Genomic DNA, 25,785 nt, shown 5'->3' with positions numbered 1-25,785 from the left:
CAGAGAAAGATTACAAAAAAACTACAAATCAAATCTCTTATAAATGTGCATGCAGTAATCCTTAACAAAATATTAGCAAATAAAATCTAACAATGTGTAAAAATAAGTATGTACAACGACCAAGTGGGATTTATCCCAGGAATGCAAGGCTGGTCCAACATTTGAAAATCAATCAAGGTAATCCATCACATCACTAAGCTAAAGAAGAACCATAAGATTATATCAATAGATGCAGAAAAGCATTTGATGAAATCCAATACCTAATTATAATAAAAACTCTTGACAAACTAGGAATAGAGAGGAACTTCCTCAATTTGATAAAGAAGATTTACAAAAACTTACAGCTAACATTATATTCAATGGTGAGAAACCAGCTTTCCCACTAAGATCAGAAATAAGGCAAGGATGCCCACTCTCACCATTCCTTTTCAACATCATACTGTAAGTCCTAGCTAATGCAAAACAAGAAAAGGAAATAAAGGGTATACAGATTGTGAAGGAAAAAAATGAAACTGTCTCATTACAGATGGCTTATCTAATGTAGAAAATCCAAAGAACTGACCAAAAAATGCCTCAAACTAATAAGTGATCATATCAAAGTTACAAGATACAAGGTTAATATATAAAAGTCAATTGTTTTCCTATATATGAAGAACAAATAGAATTTGAAATTAAAAACACAATATCATTTACACAGGCACTCCCAAAATGAAATAGGTATAAATCTAACAAAATATGTACTAGATCTATATGAGGAAACTACAAAATTCTGATGAAAGAAGTCAAGAAAGAACAAAATGGAAAAATATTCCATGTTCATTGACAAGAAGACTCAACATCATCAAGATGTCAGTTCTCCCAACTTGTTCTATAGAGACAACACAATCTCAACCAAAACCCCAGCAGGTTATTTTGTGGATATCAAAAAATTGATTCTAGTGTTTTATATGGAGAGGCAAAAGACCCAGAATAGCCAATTCGATATTGAGGGAGAATAACAAAGTTGGAGGACTGACACTATCTGAGTTCAAGACTTACTATAAAGCTACAGTGTTCAAAACAATGAAGTACTAGGGAAAGAACAAATAAATAGATCAGTGAAACAGAACACATAGCCTAGAAATAACCTATATAAATAGAGTCAATTGATCTTTGACAAAAGAGCAAAGGCAACGCAATGGAGCAAAGATAGTCTTTTCCAAAAATAGTGCTGGAACAACTGTACAGCTACATGCAAAAAAATGAATCTAGACACAGACCTTATATACCCTTCACAAAAATTAACTTAAAATGGATCACAGACCTGAATTTAGAACACAAAATCATAAAATTCTTAGAAGGCAGCAGGAGAAAACCTAGATGACCTTGAGTATAGTGATGTCTTTTTAGATACAACAGCAAAGGCATGATTCATTAAAGAAATAATTGATAAGGCAGGCTTCATTGAAATTAAAAACTTACACTCTGCAAAAGATAATGTCAAAAGAATGAGAAGATAAGCCACCAACTGAGAGAAAATACTTGCAAAAGATACTTCTGATAAAGGACTGGTATCCAAAATATACAAAGAAATCTTAAAGCTCAATAATAAAACAAACAGCCCAATTTAAAAAATGGGCAAAACACCTGAACAGACCTCAGTGAAGAAGAAACACAGATGGCAAGTAAGCATATGAAAAGATGCCCCACATCATATGTTATTAGGGAAATACAAATTAAAATGAGACACCACTACACACCTATTAAATGGAACACTGACAATACCAAATGCTAGTGAAGATGTGGAGCAACAGGAACTCTCACACATTGCTGGTGGGAATGCAAAATGGTACAGCCACTTTGGAAGAAAGTCTGGCAGCTTCTTACAAAACTAAACATACTCTTACCATATGATCCACTGACCAAACTTTTTGGTATTTACCTAAATAAATTGAAACTGTCCACACAAAACTCTGCACACAGATTTTTATAACTGTTTTTTTTTTAATTTTTTTTTTTAATGTTTATTTATTATTGAGAGACAGGGAGAGACAGAGCATGAGCATGGGAGGGGCAGAGAGAGAGGGAGACACAGAATCCAAAGGAGGCTCCAAGCTCTGAGCTGGCAGCACAGAGCCTGACGCGGGGCTCGAACTCACAAACTGCAAGATCATGACCTGAGCCGAAGTCAGACGCTCAACCGACTGAGCCACCCAGGCGCCCCTATAACTGTTTTATTTATAACTGCCAAACTTAGAAGCACCCAAGATGTCCTTCAGTAGGTGACAGGATAAATTGTGGTATATCCAGACAATGCGATATGATTCAACACTAAACAGAAATGACCAAGTCATGAAAAGATATGGAGGAAACTTAAATGCCTATTACTAAGTGAAAAAAAGCCAATCTTAGAAGGCTATAAACTGTATGGTTTCATCTATATGATATTCTGGAAAAGGCAGAACTATGGAGGCAATAGAAAGATCAGAGGTTGTCAGGAGTTAAAGACAGGGAGGGATAAAAAGCAGAGCACAGAGGATACCAGAGGCATTGAAAGTACTCTATGATACTACGATGGTGGATACATGTCATTCTACATTTTTCCAAATGTATAATGTATAACAATATCATAGAATGTACATCATCAAGAGTGAACCCTAATGTAAACTATGGATTCTAGATGATAATGACATGTCATAATAGGTTTATTCATTGTAACAAATGAATCACTGGGATGTTGATAGTTGGGGAGGCCGTGCAAGTGTGGGCATGGGGGTATGGGAACTCTCTGTACTTTTCACTCAAGTTTCCCGTGAAACTAAAACTGCTCTAAAAAAATTATTTACTAATTTTAAAAAATGCAAAAGAAATCATTTTAGTGATTTTATTTTAAAATAGGATAGAAAATATCAAATAGCATTACACATAATTAGGGTTAAGTACTGTTTAGTGAATTTTTTTTTCAAATATACATGTATATAAACATAAATACTTATGTGTATATACTGGGTCTCAATATAAACTGTATTTCTTTTTCTTTTTTTAACATTTATTTATTTTCAAGAGATAGAGACAGAGTGAGAGTGAGGGAGGGGCAGTGAGAGAGGGGGACACAGAATCTGAAGCAGGCTCCAGACTCTGAGCTGTCAGCACAGAGCCTGATGCGGGGCTTGAAACCCGCCAACAGTGATATCATGACCTGAGCTGAAGTCAGACGCTTAACCGACTGAGCCACCCAGGAGCCCCAAAACGTATTTCTTAATGTGGATATAATTTGTAAAAGTTTGAAAGCCAATGATTTAAAATGATATGTTTCTTTTGAACGTAAATGTTGCTTCTCCTCTATTCAAAGTAAATCTTAGCATACCTGCTCCAACATAATTTACAGCTTTAGCAGCTCTGACTGCAGCTTCTCCAAGCTTTTTTCTTACATCAGAGTTAATACCAGGCTGTGAAAAAATATTTAAATTTTGATTAGTACTTTGCCCTACTAGAAATTTCCATTAAGATCCAATATTGCGTTTCTAGGTATCAAACATTGAAGCGATAATGAGGATAAATAGCTAATGTTATACATTTCATCAAGAAATACATCCCATACCATAGTCAACTGTCCCTATACCAGACTTTAATGGTTCTGTGAGTAATTTCTATGAACTGCAGATATTATTCAGCATAATGATTTACTTATCTACATTACTTTCAGGACTATATTCCTGCTTCAAATTACATGCACCAATATGAAAACTCTGAGTGATCTCTATTTTGTTTAAAGATGACAGAGCAATCTGGGCCACGTGCCCAACAATTATCTTAGAATAACGGTAAACCTTGATATTCCAAGTTAATAAGACAGGTTCACAAAAAGAACTGTAGGTTAAAAAGTAGGCAAAGGTTTCAACATTTTAAAATAGACATATATTTAAGCTATTATCGTTTGAAAAAAAAAAGCTTTACTGAAATTATTATTGACATTTACCTCAAACCGTACAATGTACTCTACAACAAAAATTAAAATTTGAAAACAGTGTGAGAATAACAAACTGATTAAACAGAAACCTCAGATCCTGACCTTCTAGAAGTACCTACTGAAAAGGAAACATGTATAAAACCTTGGGCAAGAGAGAGGCCTCTGGACAATAGCAGGCTCAAAAGAAATGCAAATCGAAGAAGAGGTAACAAATCAATCAAGAGGCAGGGTCAAAGAAATGTAAACAATTAATTCCAAGGGGGCAAAAGTTGCCAAATAGGAGCAAATCTCTCTCCTCTACAAGAAACCTCTAAGGCATATATTAGAGGACTGATATATTTTAGGAACATCTGAAATAGCAGTTAAGATAAAGAACCTTCTTCATAAAAAATACATTCAATGAACCAGGCCAATCCATTCCTCAAACATTCCCATTAACTATAATTTAAAATCTACATGGAAACATTATGCAGTTGCTCACTGTAAGTGAGATACAGATCTTCCTCAATTTATAGTACGGTTATGTTGGATAAACCCATCATAAGTTAAAAATATCAGAAGTTGAAAATGCATTTAATACACGTAACCTACCAAACATCATAACTTAACCTAGTCTACCTTAAATATGCTCAGAACGCTCACATTAGCTTACAGCTGGGCAGAATCATCTGAAGTAAAAATTACTCTATAATAAAGGGTAGAGTATCTCATGTTATTTGTTGAATACTGAGTACTGAGTGTAAGAACTAGCACGGATAAGAATAATTTTAAGTATATTAGTCCTTTACCCTCATGACAGTGTGGCTAACTGGGAGTTGTGGTTTGCAGCCACTGTCGAGCATCACAAGACAGCATCACACCACGTATCACTAGCCCAGGAAAAGATGAAAATTCAAAATTTGAAGTATGATGTATACTAAGTATGTATCACTTTTGCACCAGTGTAAAGTAAAAAAATTCTAAGTTGAATCACCGTAAGTCAGGCACAGTCTGTACTTGGATCAGAGTAGATCTTCCTAGATACCATCCAGAAGAATCACGGCCCTGTTGTGCGCCCTCTCTATGGTAGCCCAAGAATATCAACTCCCTCCTCATCCTCAATGCTGCATTGGGGCCTTACCATTATATTACCACTGGGAAGCAGTTATTCAGACACTAACTTCACAGATTTCTGATGTGAAAATCAGAGCGATTGAGGTTTATGTTACAGAGAAGCTGTCTTTACAAGGTCCTTACCCCTGGGGCTTCCTCAATGATCTTCTGATGTCTCCTCTGTATACTACAATCTCTTTCAAACAAGTATACAGCATTGCCATGGTAGTCACCAAAAACCTGGACTTCTACGTGCCTATTTAAAAACACAATGAAAAAGTTTCCATTTGTAGAATAAACATTCTAGAAAAATATTTATGTATATGAAGTGATTAGGCAATGAGACAGAAAACATAGGAGACTGTATTTATGACCTCAGAGTAGGGGCAAATCACAAGTACAAACTGTCAAGGAAAACACTGATAAATCCTACCTCAAAATTATAAATTATAGACACATTTCATACTCACTTTCAAAAAGCCAATGAAAACGTTTTTATGATCAGGGAATTTTTATTTTTTGTTTCTTTTAAATTTTTTTTAAAAATGTTTATTTATTTTTGAGACAGAGAGTGTAAGCAAGGGAGGGGCAGAGAGATAGGGAGACACAGAATCTGAAGCAAGTTCCAGGCCCTGAGCTGTCAGCACAGAGCCTGACACGGGGCTCAAACTCTTGGACCACAAGATCATGACATGAGCCGAAGTCAGATGCTTAACAGACTGATCCACCCAGGCACCCCAATCAGGGGATTTTTAAAAATCAACTCTTATGGTCAGACTTTATAAACTAAGGCAGACTAAAAATTACAATGGCTCATCCGTAAAAAGGTTAAGAAATAAAGTAATATAGATGATTAATTAAAAAAAAAATTAGACCATTATATCATAAAAACAAAAAAGGCACTTTAAAGTGGAGTCTAACATAGTAAAATTTTGAGAAATCATATTAAGAGTAAATGCAGGGGCGCCTGGGTGGCTCAGTCAGTTAAGCATACTTTGATTTTGGCCCAGGTCACGATCTCATGGTTGTGAGATCAAGCCCCATGTCACGCGCTGACAGTGCGGAGCCTGCTTAGGATTCTGTCTCTCCTGCTCTCTCTCTGCCCCCAACCCCTGCTCATTCTCTCTCTCTCAATAAATAAATAAACTTAAAAAAAAAAGAGTAGATGTACATAACACTATGGAAAATAAGCATAAACAGACCATTTGGTGAACATGAAAGCACTCTTCTCAGTAGCTTTATTTTGATATGTTCACTCTGTAGTTCACCTCAAATATTCACCACCATGATGTAGAAATGAGTGATCAGCAAGTGCTTTTCCTGTTTTTAAAAATAAAAATTGTCAAAAAGAAAAAAAAAACAGGAAAGTTCTCGTAAATGTACTGTTTTAGCACAATAGCTCATTTCTGTTCCTTTTTGTTCACCACATGAAGCCACTTCATTAAACCACTTAGAAGAATTTAGTTTCTTGATATACCATTTCTACCGAATGTTCGATTTAAAATTTTCCAAATTGTCCAACACATTCTCTTGACAAAATAATAGGTGATTTCTTGTTTTTGGATCTGCCTTCTTGAGTTTTCCTCCCCCTTTCGTTTACCTTTAAGTTATCATCACCATACAATCTCTTGCTATTACTGCTTTGGACAAACTGTTGTCTGTGAGATCAATTAGGAAGAGAAAAATAAGGATTTTATTTGACCTTCACTCATTCCTTCTCTAACGCTCTTCCTTTATTTATGGAGATCCAAATTTCTGACCTGTCTCATTTTCCTTCTCTCTGAAGAACTTCTCTTATCATTTCTTACAAGTCAAGTTTTGTTTGTCTGAGGAAGTCTCTCTCTTTCCCTCATGTTTGAAGGACAGTTTCACTGGACACAGAATTCTATATTAGGGTTTTTTTTTTTTTCTTTCAATGCTTTATAAATATTTCACTCCACCCTATTCTTGCTTAAGCCTGGTATACTTATCCTTGTTTCTCTATAGGTAAGGGGTTCTTACCCCTTGTGTTTTTTTCCAAGATTTTCTATTTGTCTTTGGTTTCCTGCAGTCTGAATAGTATTAAAAAATGTTTTGATATTTATCCTGCTTGGTGTCCTCTGAGCTTCCTGGTGCTATGGTTTGGTTTTTGGGACATTAGAAAATTTGGTAATTTTGGAACATTTCTGGTCATTATCACTGCAAATATTTCTCTTGCTTTCTTTCTTCCCCTTGTAGTGTTCAAATAATACACATGTTACATCTTTTAAAATTGTCCCACACAGTCATTAGACATTATGTTCTGTTTGTTTTCATTCTTATTTCTCTTTGCATTTCTATTTGGGAAGTTTCCACTGACATATGTTCAAGGTCGCTGATTCTTTCCTCAGCTGTGTCCGGTCTACTAAGGAGTCCATCAAATGCATTCTTATTTCTGTTCCAGTGTTTTTGATTCCTAGCATTTTCTTTTGACTTCTCTCTTAGAGTGTCTGCCTCTCTGCTTACAGTTCCCAAATGTTCTTGCATGTGGTCTGTTCAGTCCATTAGAGCCCTTAACATATTAATCGGTTACTTTAACCTCTATATCTGATAATTCCAGAATTTGTGGTTCTGGTGTTTGCTTTGTCTCCTCGCACCGTGCTTTTTCTTGCCTTTTAGCATGCCTTGTAATTTCTTTTGTTAAAAGCCGTACATGAGGTATCACATAATGATTAATAAGGCAAACAGACTTTTAATGCAAGGTTTAATGTTAACCTAGCTAGGAGACTGGGTTTAATGTCTGCAGTAGCTGTAGGTACCAAAGGCTTGTATCCTCTAGGGTCCTTGTTTTGTTTTGTTTCTCCTGTTGTCTTTGACTATGAACTCTTCTTAAATAGAGCCTGTGCCTTGCAGTTCTTGCAGTTCTAACCCCATTATTATACTGGGGCCCTGGTGACATGGTAGAAGGGCGCAGGGGAGAGAAAGCATTCTGTAACCTAATGATTAAATCTCAGGATTTTATTTTATATCTATCTATCTATCTTAAATCTCAGTCTTTTACTGGGCCTGTATCCTTGTATACTACAGGCGACTATGCTCATGAACACACCATCCTTTCTTTCTCTTTATTTTTTTCTTTCTTTCCTTCTTCCTTTCTTTTTCTTTGTATCTATCTATCTTTAGAGTAAGCTGTACACCCAACATGGAACCTGAACTCATGACCCCACGATCAAGAGTCCCACGCTTCACTTACTGAGCCAGCCAGGAGCCCCCGATTAGTGTTTCTTAGCATTTTTTTCTTTCTTTACATAAAATAGGAAAGCTGGAAAGGGGTGAGGGTTGGCTAACTGCCCTTCTCACAGGACAGAAAAGGTGCTGGTAAAATTTCCCCTGCAGAGCTGGCCTTTGTTAGGGAGAACAGATCACTCTGGGCCTATTTCAAATGGTTACAATTCTCCTCTCTCTGTCCCCAAGCAGGAGGGAATTTTTCCTGGATTCTCACTGTGAGAACCTGGTGGTGTTCTTGAAGGGAAAACTCATGAAAATTCGGGGTTCCCCTAACACTGGACCTTGAGGAGTTTCTCACTATCAAGCTAGTCAACACCCAGACTCCAGTAATTTACCAAAATCCCCACAGAAGTGTTCCTATCAGTTTATGGGTGCAGTGGCTTCTGCTCTGGGCAAGCGGACCTTGGCTGTGATTCGCTGTATTCGTGCGCCATCCAGATTTCAGGGTGGTGGTCTGCCCTGCGGCCCCAGCTCTCTGGTGCGTCTAAAATTCACTGACTCTCATTTTGTTCAGATTTTTACTTGCTTTTCGGATGCGGGTGACAACTTCCAAACTCTTTACGTGTTGGAATCAAATGGTTTGCTTTTCAAATTCCAACTGTAAAATTTTACTTCTATTGACACTCCCTTTTCTTTTAGCTGCCTCAGGGAAAGAGGCACTGTAGCAAGGACTCCAGGTTTTGAAAGGAACACACACCAGCAGCACAACGCAGCTTTTTTCCGAGTTCTCAGAAGTTGCAAATACTTATTCCTTTCGCTGCTTATAAGAGAAACTAATTGAGGATCTGTGTTCTGTTATGATTTCTGTAGTCTTCGGATCGCTTTTGTTATTTTCCTTTTTCTAACTAATCCTTTGCTGTGCTGCTTTATCTAACGTAGAGATCCTGCAGCACAGTGTGTAAGAACCAGGAGGCGCACCAAATCTCAGCTGTTCCAATTCAGCCACTGCTGGGATCTGGCTACATAGACAGCTGGAGTCAACCAAGAACGCCTTGGTATTTTCTAAGAGTTCTATAGTTTTTATTTTCCTAGCTACATTTTTAACCCATCCAGAATATATATTGAATATAAAATGAGAAAGGAACCTTATTTCTTTTTTATCTTCCAAAATAGTACACTTTGAAGATTGTTTTCTATCCCAGCCTTTCAGATAAGCTCAACAGTTCTGAGCAGATTTATAAAACATCTTGATATCTACTTTCCTCAGTTATAAGCACCACCTTGACAATCTTCCGGCACTCCATTAACTCAACAGCTAATTATTTAGTAATTAATTAATCAATTACTATAATTAATTGTTATATAGTAAAATAGTATAATTACCATGACATTAAAATATTACTAGAAAATTCAGAATAAATATATACAGAAATACTATTACTCATATTAGGAGAATGAGATTATGAGTGACTTTGTTTTCTATCATCTGTATTTTCCATGTTTGTAATGTGGAAATTTATATTTGTTTATAATAATATATATAATAATATAATAAGTATAAATATAGTAATATTTATATTACTTCTATATTATAAAAAAATATTATTATTGATGCCTGTCGTGAAGAAAGTAGCATGCCAGGTGATATATAGGGGAAAACAAAAAGGAACATACTACCACGTCATTGATTCCCAAGAGCTTCCAAGCTATTGGGGAAACAAATTACAATGTGAGGTAATATACAGCTAACATTTCACATGCAAAGAATTTACATCTTGGAAAAATGTTATTGAGTTATGGTCACTGGAATAGCTAGCTGATGGCTCCATGGCAATTCTAACTCAAGAGCATGTCAATTTGGATAGTCAGCCTATTCTTCTTTGAAATGTATTGTGAAAGGGAGTCCTCAGTTGACCCTGGAATTTTCCTTAATAAATTAAGTGGAAAGTTTTGCCTCACTTTCCACTAACAGGTGGCATATGACGCACTCTCCTAATCAATTGGCCTATTTTAAAATTCACTTTTGTTTTTACTATCAAACTGTAAATGAATTTAGCTTAGCATGCCATGCTCAGGGTCAATTCGAAGTTTTGTAGCACTTGAAACAAAAACAATTTGGGGGCCATCTTTAAGAAGAATACAAAGTTAGGTAGAAGATCTTAGAAGAGGCTCAGACAAGGGAAGGGCCTGAAGCTTCAGGGTATATTACCTTCAAGATAAATCCCTCTCCTTTCACATAGTTCCCAAGTGAATTATTCTTTATAGAGTCACTTAACCAACAGGTTTTATATACATATATATAATTACCACAAAATCTATGAAACGAGAAGCTTTTATAGTCAGTATCTTATTTTAAGCAATACATGTGAAAGTAAAATTCCAGAAAATAAAAAAATTAGAAATTCACGTGGCATTTGTTATAGCAGTACCTAGAGAAGCAGTTTAGTGCAGTGTCTTAGAGTGTGAATTCTGAATTCAAATCCCAGCTTCACCACTTCCCAACTGGGAGACCTCAAGCAAGTCATATGACCACTCTGTTCCTCAGTGTCCTCACCTGCAAAATAGGAATAGGCCTACCCACAGGATTGTTGCAGGAATTAGATCAGAATTAGGACGGTAAGATTATGGTAAGTGAAATATAAGGGTGAGGTGTTAGTATTATTACTTGTTAACATATCACTTACAATTCAATTTAGGTATCTATTTCTGAAAATCTCAATGGATGCTTATAGAGTTCTGTAAGATAAAACTTAATTTTTTATAAGAATTTTTAAAAAAAATTTTAATGTTTATTTTTGAGAGAGAGACAGAGACAGAGAGAGAAGCAGAGAGAGGGAGACACAGAATCCAAAGCAGGCTCTAGGCTCTGAGCTGTCAGCACAGAACCCTACGCGGGACTCAAACTCACAAACCATGAGATCATGACCTGAGCCGAAGTTGGACACTTAACCGAGTGAGTCACCCAGGTGCCCCCCCTTTTTTTTATTTTGAAAAAAACCCTAAGTTCCATCAATAAGAAATTGACTGAATAAATTAATGGTACCTCAATATCATGGAACTATTAAGCCCAATAAAAAGAATAAGGTAGACCTATATTTACTGACAGAAAGATGGCTATGATGTAATATTAGCATATAATACTATGTAAGGTTCTACTCACTGCACTTCTGTATGTAGTTTGTACTCTGTGAGTATACGTATGTGTATTTCTATTCACTTAGAAAATACCTGGAGGGATGCATACCATACTACACTAAGTGGCTACATCAGGGGGTGGGACTGGGGAATTTAATGTACTTATGTACTACTAGAACTTTACATTTCACATAGTTTGCCTACATTTCTTTTAAAGTTTAATTTTAAAAATCTGACTCAGAAAAAAAGCCAAACCCACCTTGGCATGTCCACAAACTTCTCAATCAGCATAGCATCATCATTGAAAGACTTCTTAGCTTCTCTCCGTGCTGATTCTAACTGCTCTTGAAATTCTTCTTCAGATCTAACGATCCTCATTCCCTAAGAGGGCAAGATAGTTAAGACCGCAAACTAAATGAAACAGAGAAGACTATCCTGAAATGAAAAACATGAGCACGCACAATCTTACTTTTCCTCCTCCACCACGGACGGCTTTAATCATGACAGGATAACCTATTCTCCCCGCATGCTCCCTCAGACACCGATCCGACTGGTCCTCTCCATGATATCCCTCCACAACAGGCACTCCCGCAGCAGCCATTATGGATTTGGATGTGCTTTCGAATAAAAAAAGAGGAGGTGCCTCAATTCTGCGAATTATTTCATACAAGAGAAGAACAAAACAGCCCAATCTACAAAATACAAGGGAACTTTTTAAATAAAATATCCCAGAGGTAAAAAAAAAACCAAACAGACTGCAGTCTGAGACAACAAATATTAACACAAATATTAAAATATTAGTTTTCTTGTGATAACTAGGAATCCAGTTTTTCATGTGATAGTTCATCCCACCTTGTTTTTAATTCCCCAAACTTGGGGGAGAGGGGAAAGTGGGTGGTGGGCATGGAGGAGGGCACTTGTTGGGATGAGCACTGGGTGTTGTATGGAAACCAATTTGACAATATATTTTTTAAAAAAAATTCCCCAAACTAATCCAGATATTGATTAGAAACGCTAATGAATTGAACATTTCCGTAACTCACTGGAGTGGCAGATAAACCACATAAGCCTATAACAACAACCATGGATTACCATATCTATTATAGGTACACCATCTCAATTGACCTTTCTATGGTTATATTTAAAAGAAATAAACTCATACCTCTTTATACCCATGTCTCTAATTGCAGATGAAGGAGGACCTATAAAAATAATTCCTTCTTGTTTGCAGAGTTCGGCAAATTCCATGTTTTCTGAAAGAAAACCATATCCTGGATGGATAGCCTAGAAGTGAGAATGGAAGGACAAACTTAGCACTGTGATGCAGGTGACGTCATATTTCTGAGGAAGCCTCTCCCTACACGGGTGATAGGTACACTATGGGTACTATCAGGATCTGTTTCCAAAGACATATCTGAAATGTTCATACTAAAGTTCTGAAGACTTACCTGAACCAGAAAAATCTATACTCCTTTTTACTGTGGTAATATATACACAACATAAAATTTACCATTTTAACCACTTTTAAGCGTACAGTTCATTGGCATTAATGGACGTTCATAATGCTGTGCAACCGTCACCACTATCCATTTCCAGAATGTTGCCATCACCCAAACGGAGACTCCGTACCCATTAAATATTAATTCCACAGTCCCTGATAACCTCTATTTTACTTTCTGTCTCTGTGAATACCCAATCGAGGTACCTAATATAAATGGAATTGTACAATATTTTGTCTTTTTGTATACAGCTTATTTCATTTAGCATTATATTTTCAAGTTCTTCCATGTTGTTGCATGTGTCAGAATTCCATTCCTTTTCATGGCTGTATAATATTACTGCATATTCCACAGTTTTTTTTACACATTCATCTTTTGATGGACGTGTGGATTGTTTCCACCTTTTGCTTTTGTGACTAACACTGCTATGAACATCGGTGTACAAGTACCTGTTTGAGTCGCTGCTTTAAATTCTTTTAGGTATATAAGTGAAATTGTTGGATCATATAGAAGAATCTGTATTTTATTTTTTACATGCTTTTAAAAATTTGTTTATTTTGAGACAGAGTGTGAGCACGAGCAGGGGACGGGCAGACAGAGAATCCCAAGCAGGCTCTGCACTGTCAGTTCGTGCGGCTTGAACCCATGAAACACAAGATCATGACCCAAGCCAAAATCAAGAGGTATTATCAGTCTTTTTGACTTTAGCCTTTCTATTGTGTATGCAGTAATACTGCATTCTTCTTTTTATTTTATTTTTTTTGTGACACTGCATTCTTAAAACATCTTCATTGACATGTAATTAATATGCCATAAACTTAGCCAATCCAATGGTTTTTCTCATTATTCAGAATTGTGCAATCATTACCATAGTCTAAGTTACTAAGATCTAATAACATAACTTTTCATTACCCTAAAAAGAAACTCCATGCCTGTTAGCAGTTATCTTCCATTCCTTACATATGTCCAGGCCTATGGAGCCACTAATCCACTTTGTTTCTAGAGATCTGCTTATTTTGGACATGCCATATAAATGGAATCACATAATACATACAGTCTTCAGTGACTGGCTTCTTTCACTGAACACAACATTTTCAAGGTTCATACATTTTTTAGCATGTATCAGCACATCACTCCTTTTCATTGGTGATTTTAGGTTTATCTTTTTGCATATAAATATCCAATTGTTCCAGCACAATCTGTTGAGAAGACTATATTTTCCACTAAATTACTTTACCGCCTTTGTTAAAAAATGGATTGACCATATATGTGTGAGTTTATTTGGGGAGTTCCTATTTGGCTGCACTGACTATATTTACTCTTCTGATAGCATCCTGTCTTGGTTACTGTAGCTTTATAATGCATTCTGAAATCTGACAGTCTACAAATTTATTGTCTTTTCAAGATTCTTTTAACTATATACTAGACCTTTGGGCTATTTTAGGACCAGCTTGTCAATATCGACCAAAAAAAAGCCAACTGGGATTTTGATAAAGGCTGCCTTAAATTTACAGACCAATCTGGAAAGAACTGCCATCGTAACATATTGATTCTTCCAATGATACGTCTATCCATTTATTTAGAACTTCTTTTCTTGCAGCAACATGTTATAGTTTTCATACATAGGTCTTCAACTGATTTTGCTAACTGATTTTTACTAATGTTATTGTGAATATAACTGTTTCCTTAATTTCATTTTCAAGGTGAGGTGTTGCTAGCCTCCTTTCTTTTGAACAGATACTTAATTCAAGAGAACTCTGATGAACTAGATAAATATTCTTTCTCTATAACTAAAAAGAAAGGCAGCTGTTTCCTTACAAAAATAAAGTCCAACCACACATTATGGGAATGGCCTCAAGAAGTTTTAGCTGATTTATATTAAGAACAATTTAATATATCCAGATCACAGAATTCTTGAGCATTTGAATATATCGGAAAGGAAAACTCAACAACACTACTGTAACCAGGGAGCTAATTTCTCTAGCCATCAGGTATGTATGTATTTAGCCACCAATTCACTCTAGTGGATCACAGGATTGTAAGCCTGTTAACGTCGTTCATTCCATAGTACTAACATGCCTTTACCAGTAAAGATACAAACTGTTGTCTCCTACCCTTAAATCTCTGCCAAAATAATTTATTCCATGCTTTTAGTTTGTAACCTTTCTGCTGCGCTTGTTCAAACGTATGTACAGATCCAAAGTTGTTGCTGTTGGCTCTATCTTCAAGCAGAAATGAGATATGTTCTTCCCATGGTGGAGAGAACAAGTCATACTCTTTATTTTTTTCACTTACTTTTGTTTAACGTTTATTTATTTTGAGAGAGAGAGCAAATGGGAGAGGGGCAGGGGGGGGGGGGGAGACATAGAATCCCTGAGCCAAAATGAAGAGTTGGATGCCTAGCCAACTGAGTCACCCAGGCTCCCCTCATTTATTACTTTTTAATAGGCTCCACACCCAGTGTGGTGCCCAATGTGGGGCATGAACTCACGACCCCGAGATCAAGACCTGAGCTGAGATTAAGAGTTGGATGCTTAACCAAGTAAGCCACCCAGGTGTCTGAAGCCTGAAATTTCTGAGTAAATACTATCTTCCCTTTTATCAAAATGCAGGGCAATGAAGTTCTACTGCTCAGCCTCGTCTGATATAGGGCTAGAAGTCGGGAGACTCTTGTTTAATCCTGTCTCATTCAATGATAAATTTTGCTTTCAAAGCACCTGGGGATCTTAATAAAAATGCAAACTACAGTGGCTTGGGGTGAGGCCTAAGAGTCTGCATTTCTACAGTGTTCCCAAACAATGCCATGGAACATGCTCTGATTAGCGAGACTAGATGATTTTGGGTATCATGTAACCTTCTGTGCATTAGATTTTACATTTGTAAAATGGAGGTAATAATACTATGTCATATATGTTCAAACACGTGATAAACATATGAAGTGCTATTTCTGTTATAGTGCTTGCATTCCTAAGGAAATATATATAAAGTCCATGTATTAGTATCATCTCTGTACATTCCTAGGAGTTTTTTACTCCAAGAGATAACTAAAAAGTTTAGAAACAAACATATTTTAAATACCTGTGTGTATAAATTAATGCCTAAGTTATTTGGTCTAGGAACTGATTCTAAAGAAGAGAACACTGGGGTGCCTGGGTGGCTCAGTTGGTTAAGCGTCCAACTCTTGATTTCAGCTCAGGTCATGATCTCACTGTTGGTGAGTTTGAGCCCCGCATGGGGCTTTGTGCTGACAGCTGTGGAGCCTGCTTGGGATTCTCTCCAGCACCCCCCCCCCCCGCCCCTCCCTCGCTCACGCTCTCTCTCTCAAAATAAAATAAATAAACTTTAGGGAAAAAAAAAAAAGAAGTGAACCAGATGCAGTGTTATCAGCCCTACCTTTGCCCCCATCCATCCCACCAGTCTTAGCCAGACCGGCATGATCTTATTACCTGAGCAGCAGAGATCTTGGCCACTTGAATGATTTTCTCCATAGAAAGGTAGCTCTGCTGGGAGGGAGCGGGGCCAATAGAATATGCTTCATCTGCCTGTTGAGGAATATTACATGCTTACACGGCTTGCACACACTAGTACACGACAGAACTGCCTCAGGGTCATCTGATTATTATAAATAAAAAGGGTGGCTCCCCAAGAACAATGCAAGAAATAAGAAACAGAAGGACCAGCTCATGTCTATGTTATAAAAATAAGCCAGTTTGGAATCTCTGCAAGAAGAGGATGCCCAAACTTGATTTTTATGTATAAACTAAACACTAGATAGAGTGAAATAAAATGTCTTTAGGATAAAAAGCAACGGGCATTAACCACAGTATCATCATTAGTAACAATAATAACTTTAAATGTATCTAATGCCAAAACTTTGCCAATTTGCCAAGACACAAAACATAGGACAGTTGTATACAGCAAGAAATAAAATTATGAAGTTTACTGAAGTTTATATAATTATTTAGGCAGGATGATAATGCTCTTTCTATCCATTTGTGAACTACTTTATACCGTCCTTTAAAACTTTCACATAATCACAGCATCCCCTGGAGTAGACAAGACAGAAAACATCATTCATTTATTCAAAGACTTACTGAATGTCGACCAGGTGCCATGCTTTGAGGTGGGAGCTGCCTGTACAAGAGTAAACAATGTCCCTGTCTAGAGGGAGACAGACATCAAACACACATTCATATATTTAATGACAACTGTGAGAAAGGTCATGAAGGAAAAACAAAGGACACAATGCAGGTGAAGAGGAAGACTGATCAGGCCTAAGGGTGCTCAAGGAAAGTCTGGGAAGGAAGATCAGCGGCTCCTCCAGGATGACCAGGGCTTGGCCAGGCAAATGGGTGCAGGATGTGGAGTTGAGAACAGGAACGGAGATGGGGGCAAGCCTCCCAAACAGAGCAAACAACATATATGAAGGTCCTGGGGTGGGAAGAAACTTGGACCATTTGAGGGACTGACAGAGAAGCTTGGGTGGCTGGAGCCCAGTGCACAAGGGGTCAGGGACCAGAGATGTGTCTGGACAGACCAGGGAGCACAGATTTCAGAGGGCCTCACGGGAGGTTAAAGCTTTGGATTTTCTCCTAAGGTAACACATAATGAGGTTTTTTGGTTGTCATTTTTTGTTCCTAAACTTTAATTCCACAAAACACAAATCTATTCTCCTTCTAAAAAACGTGAATAGGGGCACCTGGGTGGCTCAGTCCGTTGGGCATCAGACTTTGGCTCAGGTCATGATCTCGCGGTCCAGGAGTTCGAGCCCCACATTGAGCTCTGTGCTAACAGCTCAGAGCCTGGAGCCTGCTTCGGATTCTGTGTCTCCCTCTCTCTCTGCCCCTCCCCTACTTTCTCTCTTTCTCTCTCTCTCTATCTCTAAAAAAAAAAAATTTTTTTAATTAAAATAATGTGAATAATAATACAAAGGCAAAGGGGTCTTTTGGCACCACCTTCTCCCTCACTTCAAAACTCCTCCAGATAAAACCACTATGATCTTTGGGACATATTTTTTCCATATCCATATTCCTATTTATTTATATATATTTACATAAACACATACAGTTTTAGTTTTTGTTTTTAGTTTTTACACAAACAGGATCAAACTCCTGTAATTGTTGTTTTCATTAACAGTAGATCTTGGGAGCTCTTTCCTTGCTAGTGCACGTATGTCTACCTCATTTTTTATAACAATGGCATAATGTTCCACAGTATGGAGGTACCAAAGTTCATTTAATCACGTACATCTGAACAGACATTTAGGTCATAATGGCAAAAAACTGGATGCTGGCAGCATTCCTATACATGCCTCTGCTTGCACATGCATGTGAACATGTCTCTGGACAGAGATCTAGAGGTATGTTGGCAAGGCTGGGTGAAGGATGTAACATTTTAATAGCTCCTGGTTGATCGTCCCTTGAACTGGTGTCACCAACACACATCTCCATCAATGTACCAATTTCTAACCACATTAACCAACACTGAATATTATCTGTCTTTTAAGTTCTTGCTAGTCCGGTAGATGATTAAAAAGGCTTAAGTTATTTAAAGCAGAGGAGTAACATCAAAAATCTGATTTTAGGCAATCAGTCTGGATGAAACATAGAACATACCGTGGGAGAGGTCAAGATGCAAGTAGGGAGACCACTTAGGAGGCTACCACATCGGGCTGGTGAGGGTGATGCCAGCTACGACTTAAGGTACTGGTGGCAGAGGACAGAAAGAAGCGGAAAGAAGTGTCTGGGAAACAGAATAAACAGCACTTGGTGACTGTCTAGATAGGGAAGGGGAAGGATGTAGAGTGGCAGAAAGACAGAAGATGTTCAAATACTCCCAGATCTCTGGCATTATGGTTTTTAGGGGCAATGGTGGTGTCATCTGCTGAGTGAGGGAAGTGTGCAGGAAAAGCAGCTTCACCACAGATCAAAGTCATGAGTTCCACGTCAGGCATATTAGTTTGGTACCTGTCACATATCCACGTAGAGACGTCAAGTGGGCAGCTGGGTATACCTGTATCACACTCAAAATGAAGTCCGGGCTAGAAATAGAAATTCGGAAGTGTTTAGCAAAGCCATGGGAGCAGACGAAGTAGAGTGACAGAATACAGTGTGAAAAGAAGATGGAAGATCCTTGAAAAGGTAAGAGGAGGACTCCAGAGCACAGGAAGATAAGTGCCTTGAACGGGACAAGGACAGACACAGATGCAGTGAAGAGATTCTGCGGCAGGAAGCGCAGTTCTGCTTTCCCTGTGAATCAAGATCATCTGCTGAGAATAGGTGGGTGGAGGGAGAGTCAGCAGCTAGAATGGCACAAAGCAGGCTTGAGATGGTCAACACACAGAATGAGAGAGAAAAGTGCCCAGAGAGCGGAGGCTGGTTGCCATGAATTTGTCGCTGCTCAATCTTGCTGTGGGCGTAAAGAAGGCCAGTAGTTGAATTCACCCATGGTTGGCTCTGTCTGGTGAATAATAGCTAGTAACAACTGGTAGCACTTACAGACCTCAGGGAAATGGGATCCTTTCAGTTATAATTTTATAGTTAAGCCAAGGCTCAGAAACATCAGATGACTTGTCAAAGATCCCCTGGCCAGTATGTGGTAGTTGCTAAGACTGGGATCTGGATCCTTCTTGTACATCAGGGACCTGGATATGTGCCACTCAAAGTATGATCTGTGGCCACATACTGTTTTAACCAACCCTTGATAAGACAGGACCTTGCTGGTAAGTCAACTAAACACAGCAAAACACACTGTTCAGTTAAACTGGTGTTACGTTTGGAAAATGTATCCCAACAGGGATAATTAGTGAGCAGTTTGAACTTACCCACTTATGTCCTATTAACACTAGCAAACATAAAATGTCAACATAAAGGAGTAAAATACCAACATAATAAACAAATACAATCACAAAATTTGACTTTCGGTTTTTAACAACATACCATGTCTACATGCATGGAATTCTTGTCGGCCTCACTATAAACAGCCACGGACTGTATTCCCATTTTTTTGGCTGTTCGTATCACCCTGCAGGCAATTTCTCCTCTGTTTGCAATGAGGACCTTGGCAATGTTTCGTCCTGCTTAAAACACCATGAAAATCATACACAAGTGTTATTGGAGAACAAAGAATGAGAAAGCAAAATAAAGATTCCATTATATTAATCAGCTGATAAACATTTGTTTTGGTAAAATTAGCATAACAGAGTCTCAAATAGTCATTTTAACTAATATTAGTGCATTTCCTTTCACTGAAATTCAAGATACCCTTTTCTAAAAAAATGTCTATTTACTTTGAGAGAGAGAGAGAGAGAGAGAGAGAGAGAGAGAGAGAGAGAGGAAGGATTCCAAGCAGGCTCCACACTGTCAGTGCACAGTCTGATGCAGGGCTCAAAGTCACAAACTGTGAGATCATGACCTGAGCCAAACTCAAGACCCGGAAGCTTAACTGACTAAGCCACCCAAGTGCCCCTGAAATCCAAGATACCCTTATTAACATACACTCTTATATTATTCAGCTTTTTCAACTTTAAAATGAAAAGATGCTTTGATATGCCAAAGGTCAAATTACAATAGCCCCAAAACACCCCTCATAGTTAATAATAATTAGTCTTTAGTAAGTACTTTTTATGCTGCAGGTCCTGTGCTAAAGACTCAATCTGGATTTAAATCCTCACAATAATCCTATGGAGTAGATACTATTATTGTTACATAAATTTTCAAGATAAAGGAATTACAATGAAAAGAGATACTACTTTCCTGAAATTATGCTCATTTTGTCCTGAAAGTATACTGGCTAAAAGAAATAGCAGGTCCAGGATTTGAACCCAGGTTAGGTTCACCTCAGAATCTGAACTTGCAGTCGCTCAACTCCATCGCTTCTATCCCTCTGCACGCAAACACAGGGACATATGGCTCTCTTGCATGAACACTGAGTGTAGCACCAGGGCACTGGTATCCGTGCCACAGGACGTGTTACTGTGTTAATATGTAAAATGCACTTCCGTATCACACATGAAATAAATGCTCCTGGGCAGTTTATAATGGCTATTATTCTAAAACAAATAAGGTTTTCTATAACTTAAAACAATGTTTTTCTATGGGGATCTATGGAGTCTGAGTTGTCACAGGTCACAGGAGCTGCTGGGATGAAGTATGCATGTGTGTGTTGTGGGGAGGAAGCTGCACCCAATCAACCGTGTCTACACTTTCATACGTTTTATCGTTGGGAATTCCGCGTAAAATTTTATTTGAAAAAATGTCTGCCACTTATCAGAACGGTTTTAAAGCACTGATTTAGACCATCAGGGTTATGCCTTTCCAATTCACGGCACTGAACGGGATCAAACAGACGGAAGTAACGACATAAATGTAAATGTTTCCAATTATTTCTGTATATATTGTAGACTCAACAACAGGGGAGATTTGACATAAAAGAGGTGGAAACCATGGCTCAATACGTACTAAGAAAATGATCATGAAAATCCCAAATTTCAAAAATATATGAGCACTAATTCTATATACACAAATTAAGGAATTAAGCATTTCCCTCTCTTAGTTCATAATCTGCAAAGCCAAAGCAAATCAAGACTGTACCTGTGGTTGTTGAATACTTCATGGTTCTCTGCCTCCAAGTCCATCTCCTAGCAAATGAATCCAAATGGAATAATAATTAAACAGGATATACAAGATCAGTCATTGTTGTTTCAAAAGAATCAAAAAAATTTTAAATGTTTACTTATTTTAGAGAGAGAGAGAGTGTGTGTGTGTCAGAGTGCATAGGGGGAAGGGCAGTGAGAGAGGGAGACACGGAATCTGAAGCAGGCTCCAGGCTCCAGGCTCTGAGCTGTCAGCACAGAGCCTGACACAGGGCTTGAACTCACCAGCTGTGAGATCATGACCTGAGGTGAAGTCGGAGGCTTCAGGCGCCCCTCAGTCACTATATGATTTATTAATTCAAAACCTGAAACCAAGTCTAGATGTGACCTTAGTTAAGCCTGAAGCCTACAAAGTAACTTAATAAGACTTTCTTTGAGGAAAGAAAATTACTCTAGAAACCGGAAGTTACAGTTTTGGCTGTTCTCTCTGGCACTGTGTGTCCTTGAATGGATCACCTAACCTGCTTGCTCCAGAGGCTGGCAAATGGCCACAGGGTCACAATTAGAAAGCCAAGGTACTTCAAGATCATACAGTTCAGCTTTTTCAAACTCTTTCGACTCAAGTAAAATTGTATCTGACTTCACAAGTTGGTACACACACAAAACAGAATTTTCGTGACAGAACATTTTCTCTGTGTTTTGATACTTTCTGTTCTATTCCACTTCATTAAATAAAATATGCTGGTCAAACAACAGTTTGAAAAATACCAATCTTCTTCAACCCCTGATAATTAAGGTTTGAACAATTAAGCCCAGAGAAGTAAAGAGAAGGAGCTGATCAAGGGCAGCAGAAAGACTGCTGGCTGTGGGGCCAGAAGACCCCCCACTGACCAGCTGCTGGTGACACCAGGCAAGTCATTTTACATCAGTGTTTCCCCAGTCTTTTTTCATTATGGCCCCCTAATGCAAAAACATAAATACTAAGATTCTGTAGGAGGGGTCGAGCCTTGGAGGGTATAGTAACTATGGTAACATCTAAGATTTTTTCGCTCTCAAGACCCAGTTTTCACTTTACAACTCAGACTTCAGTGTCCTCACATAGGACGGGAGACACCAAGAGATACTTCTCAGTTTCAAAGTAGACAACTTAAGCTGAATCCTTGTATTAATAAGAAATGGAGAATCAGGGAGGCTAAGTGACTTGTCTGAGGTGTCTTAACTAGGTAGAAGTTTACTAAGGTCTAAAACAATTTTTTAAGTTCCATGATACATATTGATACAGCAAGTAACAAAACTTTAACCCAGAGGTAACAGAAAGCAGGCCAGATTTACTTTAGGAACAAAAAAGTGTAAGTATAATGCCTATCTGGTGTCAGCTAAAAAGAATACACTGGGAAAAAACCAAATTACAAAAGGAATTCCACCATAGTCTTTTCCACCCATACATGGGAGATTTGTTAAAACTATGGTCATAAAGAACTAATCATTTTAGATCATGTACACAGAGGGCGATAAAAACCACAATGTACATTAGATACTAAGCAACTATGTATGTGTAGCATGTATACACTATGCATATAGCTATGTAACTGAACAGAACTAGCATTTCACTGGGGCAGGGGTGCAGGGGGCGGGATTATAACAGTAGGTCAGACAGTCATTGCCTTCTGATGCAAACTCAATCAGATGTTGCCATCCGTGAAGGGCTGGTGGGAAGACCCACAGCTTTGGCACTTGAGTCCCACAGGACAGCTTTCTCAGGAGGCTATTGCTTTCCCACTTCTTTCCAATTTGACTGACCTCATTCTCTTAATCTTCAAGGAGAAAGACTGTTTTTCCTTATCTTTAAAAGGTATCTTCTGGTTCACAGCATCTTCCCATCACATTCTTCAGATAAGTTTTTTATAAGATTCAAGGCTTGTCCTGGACAGATTTATCTATAAAATGGCTGTTTCTTGGTAAATCCAGCTTAAGATCCTGATTAAGTTTCAAGGCCATTGCTGAACTAAAGTTTTCCTCTGTGATTTTGTAGTGAAAACAGACCGACAATCACATACAGACACACTACTTAACATAATCCTCTATCTCAATGATGTTTTGATAGGTCTATTCTATTTTTCACCATTATCCAAGCTATAGCTTAAAACAATGGCTTAAACAAACAAAATTAAGAAGTTGCTTCCATGAGATAATCCCACCCTGATTCAACATAAATTCTATACCAGTATACTCTTATTTCTAAAATTCCACCATTAGACTTCATTTCTCTGAGTTACTGGAGAATCATGACATACAAGACATGAAAATACTCTCTATAATGGTAAGATTTGTAATTCCTTAATGCCATTAACAACTGTAACATTTTCCAGGATGACAGCTACCTGAGAACAGTTCTACACAGAGTAGGGAAGATTTGAGAGGGAGAGGGAAGAGAGAGAAAATGGTCTGTGTAATATCCTGAAGAGCCCTGGAAACCTAAGAAAAGAAAAACCAGGAGAAAGAAAAGAGCATTAACATTACTTTCACCAACTGCCTTATTTTACTCTGGGGCTAGTTCTACAATTAAGTAACTCAAATCTAAATACCTCTCCAGTAATTTGTGGAAAATAAAAGCAAACAAAAACCTTGAAACAAAGGCTGTATTTATGGATTGACTCATATGCACCAGATTGTTTGAGCCTCTTTCCATGTATTCATTCATTTAATTCACACAGTGCTAGGTACTAATATTATCTCCTCTAGGAATAGTATCATCACCTCCTCCTAAGTCAGGAAACTGAAGCACAGAGATATTAAGTAATGTGCCCAAGGTTGGGCACACAGCTAGTGAGTAGCAAAGCTGAGAACCCTGGCTTCGGACATCACAGTCTGTGCCCTTCAGCACTAAGCTACCCTGTCTTTCCAGAACAGAGGAGGAGGTGAAGAGGAGGAAGAAACAAAGCAAGGTAAAGAAGCCTGCTACCAGGAGACCTGAGGATGTCTTCACTACCAAATTTATTGTCATTGAAACTTACAGCTCAAAATTTGAAACTGATCTGGAGTCAGGTTAGTTAGAGTCATAGCTTTGTTCAAACTTGCCTCTGAGAACTTTTAACAAACCAACCTCTCACCCTCTGGAAGGTAAATTTACTTTTGTTAGCTTGATCCATTCCAACAATGAGAAAGAACTCCACAGAGCCTCTGAACCGCACACCTGACCGGGGCTAGCTGAACCGAAAGGGGCTCGAGGGGCGTCCTGGCTCCATTTCTTACTCCTTGTGTAAACTTGAGCAAGTCGTTGACCCCTCTGAGCTTCACCAGAACGGGGATCATCAACACTCTCCACACAGGGAATGCAGTGAAAGCACCATGTTAACGGTTAGCAGCGGTACAAGCGTCTCTCTTGCCCCTGTAGCGAGGGAAGCAGGGATGTGGCAGGCCCAGCTCCACCCCTCCCCCACTGCCCGAAAATGGAAAAACAGAGGCAAATTGAGGCTGCAGAGTGGATACGGGGAGCAAGGGGAAGAAAAGAAAGGGCTGGGTGTGAACAGGGCTCTCTCCCGATGCCAAGCAGAGCAGAACACCGTGAAAGGGGCTGGGGTTTTCCTAACGCTCTCCCCTCCTCCCGCTCGATCCTCGGAACCCGCGCACCTCTCTCGGCGTGCAGGAGTCCATTTACACCACCCCTGCCTCCGACCCCGGACGCTGATCCACCGCCCCTCCGCCTCACGTTACCTCGGCGGCAGCAGCAGGCTCGGGACTCGCAGCCACCGGTTCTTCTCTGCCGCCAAGAGCAGCACCGACACCGCAGAGGTTGCCGCCATAGCTCCACAACCCGGTCGCTCTCCGACTTCTGGTTACACCAGCTGCTTCCCACTCCTGGCAAAACCTTTCCTCCGCTCCGCAAGCCTATTGTCCTTCACAGGCCACCGTCCAGGTCCCAGTCAGGCGCTAGGCCTCTAAAGCGTGGTGGGGGCTTTTCCGTCAAAACCAATCAAAGAACAGAGCAGGACTTCGGAGGCGACGATTGGCCAATCGTCCACAAGCCCGCGGAGGTGGGGTCCCTACTTCTCCTTGGCGCAGCGCCTACTGAACCAGGGGTTGGCCGTCATTCACCGAAGGACCAGCGGGGCTGGCTTGCTGTTTCTTCTACTGGCCCGCAGGGTTCCCTCGTTCTCGTCGGGCTTTAAGGAGAACTTTCCTCTTGATCTTTATCATTAAAGGTGCGAGAAAGTGGGGGAAGAGGAGTCCCGGGGGAAAACTCAAATGCAGTGAAGGGCAAGATACATAACTTTCTAGTGTTCTCAAGAAAGGGGAGGAAAAAAAAACCCACAAAAACAAATAAAAAACAA

At 38.8% G+C, this 25,785-nt stretch overlaps 1 protein-coding gene across 2 annotated transcripts in view; it reads right to left on the bottom strand.

The window, feature by feature from the left end:
• Positions 1-25,388, bottom strand: part of MCCC1 (methylcrotonyl-CoA carboxylase subunit 1) — a 56,128-nt gene extending 30,740 nt beyond the window's left edge. Inside the window, exons 1-9 of one of the 2 annotated variants that reach the window (XM_015063596.3) lie at positions 25,169-25,388; positions 21,453-21,499; positions 19,800-19,939; positions 16,308-16,403; positions 12,525-12,646; positions 11,832-11,979; positions 11,622-11,743; positions 5,186-5,297; positions 3,347-3,428 (exon numbers count right to left, since the gene is read on the bottom strand). In XM_015063596.3, the coding sequence (XP_014919082.3) occupies positions 3,347-3,428; positions 5,186-5,297; positions 11,622-11,743; positions 11,832-11,979; positions 12,525-12,646; positions 16,308-16,403; positions 19,800-19,939; positions 21,453-21,499; positions 25,169-25,257 (958 nt within the window). In that variant the 5' untranslated portion in view covers positions 25,258-25,388. The remainder of the gene's footprint in view (positions 1-3,346; positions 3,429-5,185; positions 5,298-11,621; positions 11,744-11,831; positions 11,980-12,524; positions 12,647-16,307; positions 16,404-19,799; positions 19,940-21,452; positions 21,500-25,168) is intronic. The other variant, XM_015063597.3, reaches the window with a different exon arrangement.
• Positions 25,389-25,785: the final 397 nt, after the last annotated feature.

Source organism: Acinonyx jubatus, chromosome C2, assembly GCF_027475565.1.
Source record: "Acinonyx jubatus isolate Ajub_Pintada_27869175 chromosome C2, VMU_Ajub_asm_v1.0, whole genome shotgun sequence".
Taxonomy (NCBI): domain Eukaryota; kingdom Metazoa; phylum Chordata; class Mammalia; order Carnivora; family Felidae; genus Acinonyx; species Acinonyx jubatus.
The sequence above is the reverse complement of the archived record's forward strand: the minus strand, read 5'-3'. Positions and strand labels throughout refer to the sequence as shown.